Consider the following 19938-nt stretch of genomic DNA (forward strand, 5'->3'; position numbering starts at 1 on the left):
GCCTATGGAATAGCCTTGGACTAAGGTGAGGTCAGTTCTTTACATTGTATCTTTTATGTTGTTATTCTCGCCTGTTATTATCATGGCTGTTATCATTGCACTTTGTATTACAGTAAGTGATACGTTGTATCTCAGAGATAAGGAATCTGTTGTTTCTCTGTATAAAGCTTCAGTAAAGTTACATGTATGTTCATAGGCCGAGCTATAGGATCCTGAGGTCTATGCTAGTCCTTTAAGAGAACATGTTTAGCTCTGTGTGTATGTCATAGCAGAAGTTGTGGTCATTGCACTTTTATACACTTATTAATACTGAAAAGGATTCCCAATATTAAAAACATTTAATATAAAAAAGAGAAATCTCTAAAATGTCCTGTATGATCCTGATGCTTCTGTGTGTGTGAGGTACAGAGTTATGGAGTAGATTCTGTACTTCTGTACTGGAAGGTGTAATGTCAAAAATATAGCGCCTCTTAAGGCTAAGAATAGTGAGTGCAGCTCAGGAGTATAAAACAGGATGTAACTCAGGATCAGTACAGGATAAGTAATGTCATGTATGTACACAGTGACTGCACCAGCAGCAGAATAGTGAGTACAGCTCTGGAGTGTAATACAGGATGTAACTCAGGATCAGTACAGGATAAGTAATGTCATGTATGTACACAGTGACTGCACCAGCAGCAGAATAGTGAGTGCAGCTCTGGAGTATAATACTGGATGTAACTCAGGATCAGTACAGGATAAGTAATGTCATATATGTACACAGTGACTGTACCAGCAGCAGGATAGTGAGTGCAGCTCTGGAGTATAATACAGAATATAACTCAGGATCAGTAAGGATAAGTCATGTCATGTATGTACACAGTGACTGCACCAGCAGCAGAATAGTGAGTGCAGCTCTGGAGTATAATATAGGTTGTAACTCAGGATCAGTATAGGATAAGTAATGTCATGTATGTACACAGTGACTGCACCAGCAGCAGAATAGTGAGTGCAGCTCTGGAGTATAATACAGGATGTAACTCAGGATCAGTACAGGATAAGTAATGTCATGTATGTACACTGTGACTGCACCAGCAGCAGAATAGTGAGTGCAGCTCTGTGGTATAATACAGGATGTAACTCAGGATCAGTACAGGATAAGTAATGTCATGTATGTACACAGTGACTGCACCAGCAGCAGAATAGTGAGTGCAGCTCTGGAGTATTATACAGGATGTAACTCAGGATCAGTACAGGATAAGTAATGTATGTACACAGTGACTGCACCAGCAGCAGAATAGTGAGTACAGCTCTGGAGTATAATACAGGATGTAACTCAGGATCAGTATAGGATAAGTAATGTCATGTATGTACACAGTGACTGCACCAGCAGCAGAATAGTGAGTGCAGCTCTGGAGTATAATACAGGATGTAACTCAGGATCAGTACAGGATAAGTAATGTCATGTATGTACACAGTGACTGCACCAGCAGCAGAATAGTGAGTGCAGCTCTGGGGTATAATACAGGATGTAACTCAGGATCAGTACAGGATAAGTAATGTCATGTATGTACACAGTGACTGCACCAGCAGCAGAATAGTGAATGCAGCTCTGGGGTATAATACAGGATGTAACTCAGGATCAGTACAGGATAAGTAATGTCATGTATGTACACAGTGACTGCACCTGCAGCAGAATAGTGAGTACAGCTCTGGAGTATAATACAGGATGTAACTCAGGATCAGTACAGGATAAGTAATGTCATGTATGTACACAGTGACTGCACCAGCAGCAGAATAGTGAGTGCAGCTCTGGAGTATAATACAGGATGTAACTCAGGATCAGTACAGGATAAGTAATGTCATGTATGTACACAGTGACTGCACCAGCAGCAGAATAGTGAGTGCAGCTCTGGGGTATAATACAGGATGTAACTCAGGATCAGTACAGGATAAGTAATGTCATGTATGTACACAATGACTGCACCAGCAGCAGAATAGTGAGTGCAGCTCTGGGGTATAATACAGGATGTAACTCAGGATCAGTACAGGATAAGTAATGTCATGTATGTACACAGTGACTGCACCAGCAGCAGAATAGTGAGTGCAGTTCACTACAGAATACAGTGAATAGTTTGGGTATGAGGAGGAGGAGCTCAGACTACATGACGTGTCATTTAGCAGATTGCTGTACGTGACGTCAGGACCCGGCTACTTCATCACGTGATGTGGCGCATTCCTCCGGGTGACGTCACTAGCTGGGATTCCTCAGTGCGCAGGGCGGGGGGCCGGTCTCCCGGTTCGTGCTGTGATTGGCCGCGGCTGCAGTGTGGTGCCGCCCCGGTGGGCGGGGCGGTGGGTGTGAGTGCTGGCTGTATATCCTATGTGCAGGGTGATGTCCTCCCAGTGACCGGCTGCTCCCGTCCTCCCGCACTGCTCCGCCGCCGCCGCCGCCGCTGTGATGTATGACCGGGAGCGCGGCTGGAACTTGTCCTTCGCCGGCTGCGGCTTCCTCGGTGTCTACCATGTGGGCGTGTCCAGCTGCCTGCAGGAGCGGGCGCCGCATCTCATCACCGCCGCCAGCAAGATCTACGGAGCCTCCGCCGGAGCCCTCAACGCCGCGGCGCTGGTGTGTGGCTGCTGCCTGGGTGAGTGCGCGGAGCGCCCCCTGCTGGGACCTCCATACACACTGCACCCCAAATCTGTAACACAGGGCATCCCCCACCCTTATATATGATGGGGGCCCCCTCAACTACACACACTGCACCCCAAATCTGTAACACAGGGCATCCCCCACCCTTATATATGATGTGTCACCCTCAACTACACACATTACACACCAAATCTGTAACACAGGGCATCCCCCACCCTTACATTTGATGGGGTCCCCCTCAACTGCACACATTGCACCCCAAATCTGTAACACAGGGCATCCCCCACCCTTATATATGATGGTGTCCCCTTCAACTACACACACTGCACCCCAAGTCTGTAACACAGGGCATCCCCCACCCTTATATATGATGGGGTCCCCTTCAACTACACACACTGCACCCCAAGTCTGTAACACAGGGCAATTCCCCACTCATGTATGATGGGGACCTCTGTATTTCACCCCAAATCTGTAACAGTTCATTCCACACCCGGTGCATTCTAATGACTCCCTGAATTACCCACATTGTACCCCAGAGCTCCCCCCACCATATACCTCCTCACCCCAAATCTCTGACACTGGGCTCTCCCCCATCTCATACAAGATGTAACCTCTTCACTAATAATAATCTTCATATAGTGCCATCATATTCCATAGCACAAATCTGTAAAACAGGGCATCACCCCCACCTCATTTGTAGCTGGGGGGTCCCCATCATACACACTGCACCCCAATTCTCTAAGGTGATGGCAGCTCTGCGGTGGCCATGATCGGTGACCAGCGCTGTGACTTGTATAGAGAGCGATGTGTTTACATACATTTCTATGCATCATGTGTCATCCTCACGTGTTGTCGGACTGGTTAGGGCACAATCCTGTAGATGGAAATGGAAGTATTTGTAGACCCCGGAATCATATGGCGGAGCGCTGTATGGTGTCACATGTCACAGCTCATGTAAACATAGCACCATGGATGGATCATCAGATTTATCTGTCCCTCTCTGTCCCTCTCATCAATCCCACAATAAGAAACTTCTTTAGAATCTTATGACCAGCCTGCATACAGTCCTATATAATCTTGATTTATCTCATTTTTAAAGGACATCTACCACCAGGATGAAGGATTGTAAACCCAGCACACTGGTGTGCACCCCCTCTGTCAGGATCTGCTCTTCTTTTAGCTTCTTATTCCCTGGTTTTTAAGGAAAAAAAAAAAGGTTTTAATGCTTTTATGCAGATGAGCCTGAGGGGTTCCAGGCTCCATTAGATCTTATGGAGCCCAGAGCCCCTCAGGCTCATTTGAATAATTTTAAAAGCTAAAAGAAGAGCAGATCCTGCCAGAGGGAACACACTGGCGTCTGTGTGCTGGGTTTACGATCCTTCAGAGCGTCCTTTAAAGGAAACCTACCACATGATATGGTAGGTGTAAGATGGGAATACCGAGCACCAGCTCAGGGTGAGATCAGGGTGAGCTGCTGCCGGAGCTTATTTGTGTTAGTGTCCTAAATCGCTGTATCGCGGTTTAAAACACTTTTTAAACTTTATGGCCGAAGCTGCTTCGTGGCACAGTGGAAGCTTTGCTACATTTTCCTTTAGAGCTGGTGTTTGATAATGAGAAATGAAACAAATGTATGTGATGAGAACTGCATTTCTTCATTTATGTTTAGTCTTTAGTATCTTTTACTTTAGAATTAATTCAAACAAATATAAATACAGGGGATAAAGATACAGATCTGATTATATGTACAGTATTAGAGGTTTGAGAATTTTTTTTTTTTAGTTTGAATCTTATTCTATTAGTAAAATAATCAGAAAGATACAATTCCAGTTATGATGTGTATTTAGTGTTTACTAAAATCTTATGGTTTTACTACTTTTCAGGGTTGTATTCTAGTTTGTGTAGGTGTCTTCTATATTGGGATACAGTGGGGGTGGTCTATACATCCTGTAGGTGTCTTCTATATTGGGATATACTGGGGGGGGGGGGTCTAGAAGGGTCTATATATTCTGTAGGTGTCTTCTATTATTATTATACTGGGATATAGTGGGGGGGTCTATATATTCTGTAGGTGTCTTCGATATTGGAATATAGTGGGGGGGTCTATACATCCTGTAGGTGTCTTCTATATTGGGATATACTGGGGGGGGGTCTAGGAGGGTCTATATATTCTGTAGGTGTCTTCTATTATTATTATACTGGGATATAGTGGGGGAGTCTATACATCCTGTAGGTGTCTTCTATATTGGGATATACTGGGGGGGGGGGGTCTAGGAGGGTCTATATATTCTGTAGGTGTCTTCTATTATTATTATACTGGGATATAGTGGGGGAGTCTATACATCCTGTAGGTGTCTTCTATATTGGGATATACTGGGGGGGGGGGTCTAGGAGGGTCTATATATTCTGTAGGTGTCTTCTATTATTATTATACTGGGATATAGTGGGGGAGTCTATACATCCTGTAGGTGTCTTCTATATTGGGATATAGTGGGGGAGTCTATACATCCTGTAGGTGTCTTCTATATTGGGATATAGTGGGGGAGTCTATACATCCTGTAGGTGTCTTCTATATTGGAATATAGTGGGGGGTGGTCTATACATTCTTTAGGTGTCTTCTATCATTATTATTATTATACTGGGATATAGTGGGGGGTCTATACATTCTGTAGGTGTCTTCTATATTGGAATATAGTGGGGAGTCTATACATCCTGTAGGTGTCTTCTATATTGGAATATAGTGGGGGGGTCTATACATCCTGTAGGTGTCTTCTATATTGGGATATACTGGGGGGGGGGTCTAGAAGGGTCTATATATTCTGTAGGTGTCTTCTATTATTATTATACTGGGATATAGTGTGGGGTCTATACATTCTGTAGGTGTCTTCTATATTGGAATATAGTGGGGGGGTCTATACATCCTGTAGGTGTCTTCTATATTGGGATATACTGGGGGGGGGGGTCTAGAAGGGTCTATATATTCTGTAGGTGTCTTCTATTATTATTATACTGGGATATAGTGTGGGGGGATTTATACATTCTGTAGGTGTCTTCTATATTGGAATATAGTGGGGGGGTCTATACATCCTGTAGGTGTCTTCTATATTGGGATATACTGGGGGGGGGGTCTAGAAGGGTCTATATATTCTGTAGGTGTCTTCTATTATTATTATACTGGGATATAGTGTGGGGTCTATACATTCTGTAGGTGTCTTCTATATTGGAATATAGTGGGGGGGTCTATACATCCTGTAGGTGTCTTCTATATTGGGATATACTGGGGGGGGGGTCTAGAAGGGTCTATATATTCTGTAGGTGTCTTCTATTATTATTATACTGGGATATAGTGGGGGGTCTATACATTCTGTAGGTGTCTTCTATATTGGAATATAGTGGGGGGGTCTATACATCCTGTAGGTGTCTTCTATATTGGGATATACTGGGGGGGGTCTAGAAGGGTCTATATATTCTGTAGGTGTCTTCTATTATTATTATTATACTGGGATATAGTGTGGGGGGTTTATACATTCTGTAGGTGTCTTCTATACTGGGATACAGTGGGGAGGGGGGGACTATACATTCTGTAGGTGTATACTGTACTGGGGGGTGGGCGGGGGTCTATACTGTGCAGCCATTGGCCCTCAGGAATCAGAATAGGCTCCCAGTGAATACCTGTAAATTTTCTCATCCTGATGTGTAGGAATGTGTTGTATGTCGGCTCAGGGCTGTGATTGGTCGGAGAGGATGGGCTGACTGGTGGGAGGGTCGTGTAGGGGTAGGGGGTTACTGCTGGTCATCTAGCCGCATGCTATCCTGTATCTATGGAGATGACACACATCAGCTGTGGGGTTACTCTAGTTCACACAGGAGGAGGCGGACATTGTATGGATGTGTACACACACATAGACTGTGGCGTAGTTACACACTATAAGGCAGATCTAAGTAGAGATCATTTCTGCTCGCTGTGTCCTAAAAATAAACAACAATTAACATATAAATTCACTAAATGTATACATCTATTATATATATTTTTGCATTTATATAGTCATGCATAAAAAAAATTTTGCCCCTGGTTTTAAAAAGTCTTAACTTTTTTTTATGTTTTATTTATATTATTTATAAATTCTTATTTTTTAGTTTTTTCTCTAATTTTCCACCTTTTTTAATTTGATATTTTTCTCCATTTATTTTATTATTTTATCATATTATAAGTTTATTTTCATTAAGGTAGTATTTTATTGTTTTTTATTAGAATTTTCTTAAAGCAATTTTGTTTAATTATAATTATTTTTGTATGCAGTACTCGGCAATTTCACCCATGGACGATTTGTTATGGACTTTTACTGGTAGTGGACTTCGGTACCATGTGTATGAGATTTTTATATAAACAGGCAGTCCCCGGGTTACATACAAGATAGAGTCCGGAGGTTTGTTCTTAGGTTGAATTTGTATGTAAGTCGAAACTGTATATTTTATAACTGTAAATCCAGACCAAAAAAAAATTTGGCCCCAGTGACTATTGGAGTTTAAACATTTTTTGCTGTAATGGGACCAAGGATTATCAATAAAGCTTCATTACAGACACCTTACAGCTGATTATTTCAATCTGGGACTATAGTAAAGCATTCAGAAAGCTTCACCAGAGGTCAGAGGGGTCTGTCTGTAACTATGGGTTGTCTGTAAGTCGGGTGTCCTTAAGTAGGGGACCGCCTGTATATATATTTTTTTTACCTGGAGTAAACAATCAGATTTTTGGGACATTTGCAGGAATTGTTTCCACTTTGTTCTTGTTTGTGCCTCTTGTTATTATATGCCTCTTGTTGTCTTATTCATATGGAGTTCAATTTTGGCCTCCAATCCAAAATCTGTATGATGACTTATAGTACTGGTCTCTTGTATTTGGAAAAGCCCCTAGTAGATCGCCGAAAGTTCCTGGACCCAATTTAATAATACACAGTTTTGGGTCCATCTTGTTCCAGGCTATTGGCCTAAATGTGACCTTAATGGTGCCAAATAAAAGTACAATTCCTGCAATACCAGAATTGTCCATTCACAAAAGAGGCGCTGTTTTGGGGAAATAAAGATGGGGGCTTACTTTTTATGTCAGAACTAGCATTTAATCCAGGAACTTATTCTGAGTTGGAGCAATCTGCCTCCGGCCATGGGTGATGGGTCACGGCTCCAACAATGAACTCCCCTGACATGATGGTCGACTGTCCTGCCATTAATATCCTGTAAGACAAGACTGTGCACTTTGACCCCTCGCTAATTTTGTCCCGTATTCTACACCTTTGACAGTGACTTGATCCGAGTTCCAAAGGCAAGTAAGAAAATCCCTTTAAATCCGTCCCGGAGTCTGGAGTTTGCTCCTTGAGAGATTCTGATGTTTTTCTTGGCTTGTGTTTGTTACCTTTGCCCTTAGATAATGTGCGCTATGTAATATTGATAACGGCCGCTTATTTACTCGGCGCATTTCTTGTGTTTCTGGATCATCCGATGTTTCGATGTTGCGCAAGTGAAATGAGGACAGTGACCGGATTGTCCCCGATGGACTTGTGTAATTTATTACCATATGAAATAACATAGACCGTAAAAAAAAAAACTTCTCTCTAGAGGATCCATCATGTCTGTTGCCCTTAATGGAGTCCCATTAATTTTAGTGGGAATTATGTAATACTCAATCTCCCCTGCGGGGGAGCTGCAGAGAAATTGAACACTTGCTACTCATTTAGATTGAAGCTGAATAGTGATCATCCTAGGAGTAATAGTGTTTTAGTCAATTTTTAGATGACATCTACCAACAGGATGAAGGGTTGTAAACCAAGCACACTGACATCCCGGTGTGTGCCCCCTTCTGGCAGGATCTGCTTTTCAGTTACCTTCTTGTGCCCTGGTTTTTACAAAAAAAAAAAAATATGCGAATGAACCTGAGAGGCTCCAGTCTACATTAACACCTACGGAGACCGGACCCTGATGCTCATTTGCATAATTTTAAAAGCCTTTTGTTATAAAACCAGGGAATGAGAAGCTAAAAGAAGAAGGAATCCTGCCAGAGGGGGCACACACCGGTATGTCAGTGTACTTGGTTTATAATCCTTCATCCTGGTGGTAGATGTCCTTTCAGTATTGATACATTTTATTGGAATTTGGCTATGTAGACGGCCATATTTATGGAATTTGCATGATTTTATAAAGAACACTTACCCCTGTCCTTTGATTGTAAACTATGTTGACCCTCTGCAGAATATGTAGAAAGAAAAAGTCACAGCTGGTGCCGTATGGTGTAAAGAAAAATGGGATTTTTATGGGAAAAGACAAAACGGTAGAAGAGCTGAGTGGGTGGGTAGTGGGTGGTCCTTAACTCTAGTATGCGCTGTCATCGATGGAATGCAGCGACAAATCTGGTCCCGGGAAGGTTGTTGTGACTTACGAAAGGAAAGTGGAATGTTGAGTATGTGTTCGCTGAAATTTTTCACAACGTGTTTCGCCGCTGAATCAGCGTCTTCATCAGGTCTTTGTACTGCAGAGGTAGTGGAGGCAAGAGCGTCGATCTACTTGAGTGAGGAGATGGCTGGAGCTGACCTAGGAGCACCGTAGTCTCCTAGCTCCTACATCGGCACCAGCCGTTTGCTCACTCAAGTAGATCGGCACTTTTGCCTCTTCTAGCTCTGCAGTAGTTTGATCTGATGAAGATGCCGTTGCGGTGTGGAAACGCGCTGTCAATTTTGGCTATAAAAATACTCAATGTTCAACTTTAACATATCCGTTTTTTCACTTGGAAGCAAGCCCAACAACCTGTAACTTTTTTTGCCTATCCTGATAAAGCAGGGGAACCTTATTTAGAGGCTTGGGGGATATTGGAGAGTGGACCCCCCCCCCCCCCCATCTGACATTGAGTCTATGACCTAGCGCCAGGTACCTCTTTGCCTCGGGTCATGTGTATCTTGTGTACATTCTCTGTTCTAAGAAAAAGTTGACGTGTTGGGTCTGTATTAGTAGTTCTGACACCTCGTTATGTTATCGTTGAAGGTAAAGGTCACCTTATCGTCTTTACTAGCTCATTAGTTGATTCCTAATGGGCAGTGTTGGCCTGTCCCACCAGGGAATCGACGGATGCTTTGGTGGGCCTGGGCTCTAACCTTATACTGGGTCCCGGAGACGGCAGAAGACAACCAAATTTGGAAACCACTAAGGACCATTTTCTAGGAGATAATGGAGGGTGGTCCACCAGAATGAATTTGTCTGCTGTCCACAACACTATTCTGAGGCAATGGGGTAAAAATATTGATGTCCGCCCTTGGTTATCTGGGTGTTGTGTATATTTAGACACTAAGCACCAATTACCGAGGTATAATTATCTTCTACTAAGAAATTGGTTAATGTATCCGGGCCTGTAATATTATGACTTCTGTGAAACGGAGGGTAAAGGTTGCGGAGTGAGGGAGTCATTATCTTGTTTACGAGGCAGTTACTATATAATATTTATGGTTTTGTGTGTTTTGGTTTCCATAGGGTGGGTTGTGATATTCCTGGTGGCCTACGAGTTAAGGGGGGTCCTCCACTTTAAATACAGTACTGGCTTCTACAACAAAGTTTGGTATTTGTCACATGACTTGCACTTATTTATCAAAAGTGTGTGTGGTGATGAATGGGTTAACATTGGTGGCACCCCTGGATTATCTGAGTGGTGTGTAAAGTCACTACAGATTCTAGATTACGGTATCGGAAAATGTTCCTTCTGAGAAGATGGTTAATATGTCCAAGTCTGTAGTGACGTACAAAGATTTCGCCTGTGAAGGTGAAGTCCGCCTTCAGATGGGGGCGCTATCTTGTTTACATACTGCTTATTAGATAAGCTCGGTGTTTGGAGGCGTGTTTGGTTGGTTTTGGGCCTACTGGTGTGGCAAGGCCTAGGCCTGCTAACTCCTACGACCTCCCAGCACAACCGTGGGTTTCCTAGCAACAGATATAAGTAATAAATGTCTGATTTACCTGATGGGACAAATAGACTTCAAGATTTACCACAGACTAAGGACAAAATTGGGACCATATGTGACCCACATTACAAAAAAAAGCTGCTCTCCAGCCTTCTTGACCTTAAAGGGTACCTGTCACCAGGAGACCCATTTTTAGCGCTCCCCCAGTCCCCACAGAGCATAGTACATACACTGCCAAAGTGTTTTTGTATTAAAAATAGGTTTTACAGAAAAAAAGATATGTTATATTGTACCTTTCATTAACATCTGCTGTGTGACTAGGCAGTTGCCAATTGGGAGGGGCTGGAAAGGAGCAGTCCCACCCCCACCCACCCTTGTGAAACATGTGACCTTTTCAAATATATGAACTCCCCTCACTCGGGATTGGCTGTAGAGGAGTAGAGGACATTTCTAAGCCAAGTGATGGGTGATTTCATATATTTGAAAAGGACACATGGAGGAGCTGTTTCCCAAGGGTGGGGGGGGGGGGGCTGCTCCTTTCCAGCTCCTCCCAAAAGGCAACTGCCTAGTCACAGCAGATGTTAATGAAAGGTACAATATAACATATCTTTTTTTCTGTAAAACCAATTTTAAACACAAAAACATTTTGGCAGTGTATGTAGTATGCTCTGTGGGGACTGGGGGAGTGCTAAAAATGGGTCTCCTGGTGACAGGTTCCCTTTAAATATTGTGACCACCTCTCCCGTCTGTCCGCCATGTGCTAGGCTGTCAGCCAATGTATTCTCCATGTTCCACTGCAGTAAATCTCTTCATACATTATGAATCGCCTGTTCGTGTCCTTGTCCCCCGATGACAGGACAGACGTGAAGTCTCTTCTTCTCCTTGCCTCATTGTTGATGGTGACTTCTCGAAATGTAAAAACTATCCGGACATAAACTATATTATTACTGACAAATTATGAAAAATTCCTGTATTAAATCCAGGACCTTTTCTCCACAATTACTGAAATGAGCCTGTGGTACATTGCTGTTGGCTTCATTCAGCTTAATTTGTCTGCCAAACGTCCCGACACTGACATTTTTGGAAGGCCTGGCCATCTTGTATGTACGGTGGTTCCTCGGCTTTCCTGACATCGGTACAAATAGGTGGTCAGTCATTATGGACTTTCAGCCTGAAGCATCTGTTCGGGTTTCTCGGTTGATGACCGATCCTTTTGGATGTTTTTGATAAGTTGGGGTCAAACACCATTCGTTTCTTCCTGGTGCCGTCTTGGAACTTAAGTGAAAGTCAAACTGAGCTGTGTTCTTTGTGTAGTGGCCGAGCTTGGGATCTACAGGAACTAGATGTATCCACTACACAGAGGACAGAGTTGTCCTCATCGGTTAATTTGTGTTGTATGGAGGTAGCCAAAAATAACTGTGTTGGGTGGAAAGGGTGGCATCCAGTCATCGGTAATACCGTGATTTTCAATATATCACAATATTATTTTCTCTCTCTGCAGCACAATGTTGCTCGGATGTGATGGAAGTGGCTAAGGAAGCCCGGAAGAGGAATCTGGGGCCCTTACATCCTTCCTTCAACTTGGTCAAGATCCTGAAGAATGGACTATACAGAAACCTTCCAGAAAATGCCCATGAGCTGGCATCGGGCAAACTGTGCATATCCCTCACTCGGGTCTCCGACGGTGAGAATGTTTTGGTGTCAGAGTTTGGATCTAAAGAAGAGCTAATTCAGGTATTCATGGCTTCTTTGTAATCCTTCTATTTGTGGGTGGGAGGAGCTGGATTTCGGGGTAACTTAGACTGTGGGATAGAGCACCTGCTGCAGCCGATTGATGTAGAGTTTGGGTGCGTTCACAAGTGCAGATCATTCCTGGTTTGGCACCGAAAACTGCCTCTGAAAAACTGAACGTGTGAACACATCCTTAGGCATGGGTTTGGTCTAAAATGGAGGAGGAGAAGTAATTCATCTTCTGTGACCAAAAAATGTGGTGTCTACACATTTATAGGCTTAAAGGGGAGGACGAAATAGTGATTGATCAAATTTGGATTCAGTGATTTGTCTACATGACTGAGCGTTTTTTAAAATTTGGTTTTCCTTATCATTTTCTTATAGGCCTTGATATGCAGCGCCTTTGTCCCCATTTACTGTGGGATCATCCCTCCGACTTTCCGAGGTGTGGTAAGTGTCTCTACTGAGAAAGATTAGAGTGTAAATAAGGGGTAATTAAACTTTGTGATACAGCCAGATATTTTCTAGATAACAGAGCCATATACTTAATCCCTGGTCAAACAAGCCCGGATGTTAGCGTTGGGAACCATCTGACCTCATCCAACCTTAAAACAAAAACCCCTAAAGACTCTACCATTATTGAGTTTTAAAGGGATCAGAACTAGGGCCTACCTTTACCTCCTCTAGTATAAAGATTGCCCAAGCCTAGGTATATATACCAGCTTCAAGGGTGGGTTATCAGAAGACCCCTGTGAACCCCTCTATTTGGAGGACTATATGAGAGAGACTTGGGGTGGTGGGCATCTTCAGTCAATTGATTTCTAATTTTTTATTTTTTATGTTCAGCGTTATGTTGATGGCGGAATTAGCAATAACCTACCGGAATACGAGTTGAAGAACACCATCACCATCTCTCCATTCTCCGGGGAATCTGACATCTGCCCGAGAGACAACTCCACCAACTTCCACGAGCTCCGAGTAACCAACACCAGCATCCAGTTCAGCCTGAACAACCTTTACCGACTGACCCGTGCCCTCTTCCCACCTGAGCCTAAAGTAAGGACCAACATGTCTTGGCTTTCATGCTGAGCTCCATAGTCTATGACCTTCATTACGATGATGGAGCTGACCAGTAGATGTGTCCTCCATCTGGTAGACATTTCTTTTAGATGAAGATCCTCCTTAAGCTTAAAAACCAAAGAAGGGTTATTCTCCAAACCACCACTTTGTGGTTCCTATCGACTCCCAATATTTGGCTACTCAGCCAATCGCTGGCTAAGGTGGGAGAGTTTTGTGACCATTAAGGGTTTGATAAAGTAGCTAAACCCAACTTCTAAAGGTTTACAGTGCCATAGCCAAGTTTCGTTTCAAGCTTCGACATGGCTACCACCTCTTCATGGTGGAGTAGTGGCACTAAAACTAGTTAAATGTCCATTTTCCCCTGGTCAGAACCTAAAATTGGGTTTCGGAGAACCTGTATCTTTACCAATCTCCAGTAAAAACCTGGCCTGTTCACAGATGGAGGACTTAGGGGGTCCTTACAAAAGTCATAATTCTATTTCTTGGAGACATTTACTTCGCTGACGAGATGACTATGTAGAATCTCTACTTTTGAGAAGAACCTCAAGGTCACGGTAGTAAAGTATTACTTGTTTCCTAATAACCCAACTGACACGTAGGACATAGAGGTCCTCCAGGGTCAAAGGGAACCCATCCTATAACCACCAACTAATGACCTATTATGGTGGACGACCCCATCAGTGTAAAATCTTATGGATCTCTCCATATAAATCAGATTGAAAATTGTTTTTAGCTTTCTATTTAAATTGGTGTCTTGTTATACTTCAAATCTCCTGCGGGGGCAGTGTCTTTTTGAAGCAAATGTGGAAAATCACCTTATCTATCCTATTTTTTTCTGATCTACAGTTGATTAATGCAAATTCTAATCATCATCTTCTTTTTTCTTAAATTGATTGGCTATGACGGGTGTGTCCCGGATTCTCCGGTAAGGGATCCCTGGTGTCCACCAAGTTTGTTCTACCTCATTTCATGGTCCTGATATTGTCTCCACAGGTTCTGGGAGAGATGTGTCAACAGGGCTACAATGATGCACTTAGATTCCTTAAAGACAACAGTATGTTAAAATTTCGTAAAATTTTTCTCTCCTGTGTGCAAAATCTGCGTGACTCCACCCCCTTTTCCGTGGGCATGGCAAGGAGTGGCGGAACTGCCTTGTGTGTTCTTATTGTATGGGGTTAAAGGGGAATTCTTTATAGTGTGTGTAAATACATGGGGAGTGTGATCTCTAGCTCTCCCCTGAGACCATCTCTTCTTAAAGGGGTCACAATCATTGTCTTTTGAATATTAATTTTAAAGGGATATTTCTTATTGGTTACATCTCAATATGAGATCGATGGGGGTCAGATGATTGGCTGGTTGGAGTCCTCCGCATTCTGTATCTCTTTGGTCTACCAAGCACAGCGCCGTACAATGTATAGTGGCCGTGCTTGGTATTGCAGCCCCATTCAAGTGAAAACTCGCCCCAAACTTCATTGTCAACAAACTTTTTGGTTAACTTTCTTCCCCCGTCTCGTTTTGTTTCTAGACCTGATAAATTCACCCTCGCCCCGTACAGATCTGCAGCTGAAGCAGGTGGGGTCCGCAGCAGTCTGCAGCAGCCCGGAGTGTGCCATGACCCCCCGCCCAAAGAAAGTGGTGAAGGAAGAAGCTGAGGGGACCACCCTGGTGAAGAGGGTATGCTGGCCCCTAGACAAGAGGATAATGGAAAAACTGCCTCCTACGTTGTGCAAAGGTAACGGCGCCCCCTGTCTGTGGTTTCGGACATACCTTTTGTTTGATGTACCGTAGCATCTCCTAGAATATTCTAGTAACCCAATTCCCTGTCTGTAGCCTTACAAGAAGCCTGCAAGGAGAAGGAAGGACTCTACAACCAGATCACCGGTCTCCTGCCCATGCGGGTGGCCTCTTATATAGCTCTGCCTTGTACCCTGCCGGTGGAATCTGCATATTCTATCGCTTTAAGGTGAGCACTAGGGGGCGCCATTACTCAGCCTGAAGACACATGATTTAGAAGTGGTGCTAATGGACGTTGTATCCCCATTGCAGGTTGGTGGACTGGTTCCCCGATATCCCGGATGATGTCCGCTGGATGCAGCAGCTGATGCGGTCGGTGGCCGGTACAGTCTATCACCAGGCGAGGAAGAGGCTGCTTCCTGCAAGGTAGCTCACTTCTATCTACAGCGCCTCCAGAGGTTGTGTGAGGTATTGCACCCCAATCGAAATTTCTCATCCTTCTTCTGTCCCCTAGGCCGCCGGTTCACAGCACCTTAAGGAAGTGTCTGAGTCTCCCCGCTCCGTTCCTCCACACGCCCTCTTATCTAACACCCAAAAACTACTCCTCCATGGACCTGGAAAGCTGGGTGTTTGACTTCTCCACCCCGGTGAATTTGGAGGACTCCTCAGCTCTCATGACAGATTGTGGGTATCCTGTATGTTTCAGTCCTGATGACTCCGGAGTGGAGATGAACCTCTCCGGGGAAGACGCAGATTCTTCTTCAGAGATTGGTTTCTAGGTTTTACTGGAATTAAGATCAGTCTCTGGTGGTGCTTGGGATCTCGGGAAAGAGAGAGGACACGCTATGACATCACTTACTTATGACATCACTGTGAGCTTCCTGCTGAGACTCCTCAACTATGATGCAAGACTGTTAAAAGCGCTTGAAATAACCACACCTTTCAAGGTCCCCGTTAAAGGGGTTGATCGGATTCAGAAGAATAAACAGCGCCGCCACAGGTCTCAGGTTGTTTTTGGTATTGTATTCTGCTCCAGTACACAAAACTGAGCTGCAATACCACACACAACCTGCAGACAAGGGTGGCACTGTTCCCTGAAAAGGACGGAACCATCTTTTCTGATTCTGGACAACCCCTTTAAGTTGTAATATTAAAATGCCTCTCTCTGGTCGGGCATCACCTATGCAATACTTGATAACACTGGATCAATAGGAGTTGTCACCTACATTTCTGACCCTTAAAATGGCGCCCCTCAGGTAGTCTCGGGTATTACATCTTGACCCTATTCAGTTACTACATTTTAAGCTGCAATACCTGACACAACCTTGGGATAAGGGTGGCGCTATATCTGCGTGGGGATACAATTTCTGTGCTAAAAAAAAAGATGGAAGTGTTTACAGAAGATTTTTGCTCTACCTTAGGACACGTCTGTAATATCGGTACACCTTCACGTTGCGTTGCCATTGAGGATATTGATGATAAATATTGTGTAAATAATGAGCTAAATTGTATTTTAAAGATAAGAGTTGGAGTTTTATCATCCGTTATATTTTTAGTATTACCATTATAGCACTTTTATAAGACCAGAACAACTCTGGCGCTTGAGGTGCACTAAGGAGGTGTCATATGATGGAATTTGGTGTTTTATCATGGTAAAATATGGATCCACGGGTGACCTGTAGCTTCTCTGACTATGGACTTCTCATATCCTTAAGTTTTTAAAGGATTAAAAAAAAAAAAAAAAAAATTCTGGGAACAGCGCCACCACTGCCTTCAGGCTGAATATGGTATTGCAGTTACTTTAAAAATTTCAGTCGAACTGAGCTGCAATACCAGACTAGACCTGGGGTGGTGCTGTTTCTAGTCGGAGGCAGCCATGTCTTTTTTTTTTTTTTTTTTTTAAATCCTTTACGTCCAAATCAATTAATCGATCTACAAATAGCCCCCTGGTGGTGCTAAGATATTAAAGATAATGGATTGTGAATGTGAAAATTGGGAAAATTTGGGTAACACGGTCTTGGTTTTTGAGATGTTGTCATGGATTTTGAAGGTGTGGCCACCTACCGCTCCCCGTACTGCGCCGTAGGGGAGTTCCTGCAATCGTGTGGGCACTGTGTGCCTCCTATTGGTGACTAATTCTGACCAATGGTGCTCCAAGGAGAGTTCGACAACCGGTCGACAACTTTCCTGAATGGAAATCTCCCATCAGTTCATGCTTCCGGTGGTGCAATTCAACCATAAAGCCCTCTCTTTAACAAGGCCCCTCCCCATTGACTAATATCTAATTGACCCCAACTTCCCCTTTAAATACCCATAAAGGGCAATGTGAAGACTTGTTCTGCTTTCCTCAGCCTCTTGATACAGATTTATGTTCCCTTTTTATATTTCAAGCACAACAATGAATAAGAGGATGAGTCCATATTGGAACCACGAAAAAATGTTGGTAAAATTTTTACCCATTTAAAGAGGCTGAGGGGGGGGGACATGGCTGCCAGCTATAAATACATTGCAGTTATTAGTCCATGAGATGTGTGACGAAGGACAACCTTCATTACCTCACACGAATTATAGAAAAAGGTGGTGCTAATTTTTAAAGGAGGCGGCCATTTTGTTTTCTTACACGGCGCCTGTTTTCTGAAGAGGCCTTTTATTTTACGTTATTGTTGTCGTCTATCTGATACGACTGGTGCTTCACATTCACTTACGGCCTACCTGCTTGCTGTCATAACAAGGGGGCGGCCATTTTGTGGACCATCTTTCCGTTTTACACGGTTACACTGACCTCCGATATCCAGTACCTCATCCAGTCAGTGACTGCCCCCTTTTTGGTGGTGAGGAGTGGGTTTCCTTATAGCTTACCGCTAGCTTCCATACAAAGAGGGCGGCCATTTTTCAGTTTTACACGGTACCTCAAATATTGAGCACCTCATCCTGTCAATGACTGCCCCCTTATGGCAGTGTTGAATAGCTTCACTTTATAGCCTACCTGATGGCTTACTTACAAAGCGGGCGGCCATTTTTCAGTTTACACAGAAACGGGAACCTCTGATATCGAGCACCTCATCCTATCAGTGACTGCCCCCTTGTGGCAAGGAGGAGTAGGTTCACCAATAGCATACCTGATGGCGGCCATTTTGTGGACCAACTTCAGTGACCTCAGAAATCGAGCTCTGCATCCAGTCAGTGGCCGCCCCCTTGTGTTGGGGAGGACTAAGGCCTTCACCACCTTGTAGGTGACTTGTGGTACATTTTCTGCTCACATTTTATGTTGTCTATGACGCCGAGTTATTAGTTTTATTATTTAAACTTCGGTTCCATAGACTCGTTTTTATCTCATCACAGTCGTCGGTGCCATCACCTAAAGGTTGATTTTCCTTTTGGTTTACGTGTTTTATTCTCAGTGATGAATGGTGGATAGTAATTTTTTTGTACATGACCACTATGATTGAAAATAAAATGAATTTCACACAATGCAAATTTTAATGTGTTCCCTTCCTGGTGATGTTGGATAATCTAATAAAGTTTTTTGTATGAAAAATATGACTGCTGTGGTTCGAAAATAGCGCCACGCCTTTCCTCAGGTTAGTTGTGGTACTGCAACTCGATTTTTGATGTTGCTGATCTGCAATACCGCACTCATCCTGAGGGGAAGGGTGGTGCATTTTTTTTTTTTTTTTTATTTTTTTTTTTTAGGATACAAGCGAGTAGCTGGTTCTTTAACCTTTTTATAACCTGGACTGTAGCATCTAAATGCTGCAATGGAGGACCTGGGACAAGTAAGTCAGTCAACCACAACCGACAGACACACAAACAGTTTTACTAAATATGGGTCTTTTTAAGGTCGTAGGGTTCTCATCAGATCCATGTGATATACATACATATTTATATAGTGGGGGCATACATTTATCACCCCAAAATATGCCATGCACTGGTCACTGGGTCACTGGACTCATCAGCGCTCTCCACCACTGAGGCCTGTGATGAGCATGAATCTTCTCATAGAGGGCACTATGCCCCACAACACCAGTGCTGAAACTGTTGTTATCAGTAGATCCTGTGGGTAGAGGAGGGGAAAGAATTTTTTTTGTTTTTTTAAGTAGGACAACCCTTTTACCATCTTTCGTGGTCTACAGCAGTGAACCGGTTACTTGAGGGCCTCAAGACCTCTAAATTTTTTTTTTTTTTTTACAGGAAGCTAAAGTAGGTCAGTCAGTGTTAAGTAGCTTCTAGTAGACATCTCCTTTTGGCGTGACACAAGCAGTTGCCTATTGTGCCAACCCCTTTAACCAGCCCTGAGTATATGGTGAGCATACTACACATTGTTGGGGGGGGGGGGGCACAATTAACCAGATTCTTCAGCAGATAAATCCTGAAGGACCTCGGAAGGTTTGTTTCTTCCCATCATGCACACAGTCGTATCACGAATAGATATTTTCTATGGTTCCGGTCCTGGTTTCAGTCAGAGCCTCCATGTTTATCACTGACATTGTGCTGGAAAAACAAAAAGCAAAAATATATTGGTCGGTATGAATCGAGGCCCTGACTAAAGGCATCACGGAAAGCTCCTAAACCCCAACAGGTTTCCATCTACCATGGACCTTTCTCATTAAATCTATGGCACCAGAGCCTGGATGTGACCACTACCATTGTCCTTCATATAGTTAGAAACCTGGTCCCTCACGAGAATTAATCCCATTTACAGTGATTTTTCTGGTTGAAAAACATGTCTTTGTTCCAAAAACAGCGCCACACCTGAGCATGGTCTGTGCTGGTATTGCAGCTATGCTGTGTACAGATGAATGGATTGTATGTGCAATACCACATACT

At 43.5% G+C, this 19938-nt stretch overlaps 1 protein-coding gene across 1 annotated transcript; it reads left to right on the forward strand.

Moving 5' to 3' along the window:
- Positions 1-2302: 2302 nt before the first annotated feature.
- On the forward strand, positions 2303-18649 carry LOC140126184 (patatin-like phospholipase domain-containing protein 2). Its single transcript, XM_072145367.1, has 9 exons — positions 2303-2627; positions 12068-12300; positions 12682-12747; positions 13144-13353; positions 14371-14431; positions 14903-15109; positions 15208-15340; positions 15424-15537; positions 15626-18649. Exons 1-9 carry the CDS (start codon positions 2441-2443, stop codon positions 15888-15890), a joined length of 1476 nt encoding a protein of 491 aa, XP_072001468.1. The 5' UTR covers positions 2303-2440; the 3' UTR covers positions 15891-18649.
- Positions 18650-19938: the final 1289 nt, after the last annotated feature.

This window comes from Engystomops pustulosus, chromosome 4, assembly GCF_040894005.1.
Source record: "Engystomops pustulosus chromosome 4, aEngPut4.maternal, whole genome shotgun sequence".
Classification (NCBI taxonomy): Eukaryota; Metazoa; Chordata; class Amphibia; order Anura; family Leptodactylidae; genus Engystomops; species Engystomops pustulosus.

Bases quoted from the DNA above. Each gene is read 5' to 3' on its own strand.
- LOC140126184 (XM_072145367.1), top strand. From the start codon at position 2,441: ATGTATGACCGGGAGCGCGGCTGGAACTTGTCCTTCGCCGGCTGCGGC. The intron at 12,301-12,681 runs GTATTCATGGCT...ATTTTCTTATAG, and splicing joins CTAAAGAAGAGCTAATTCAG to GCCTTGATATGCAGCGCCTT. The intron at 15,341-15,423 runs GTGAGCACTAGG...TCCCCATTGCAG, and splicing joins GCATATTCTATCGCTTTAAG to GTTGGTGGACTGGTTCCCCG.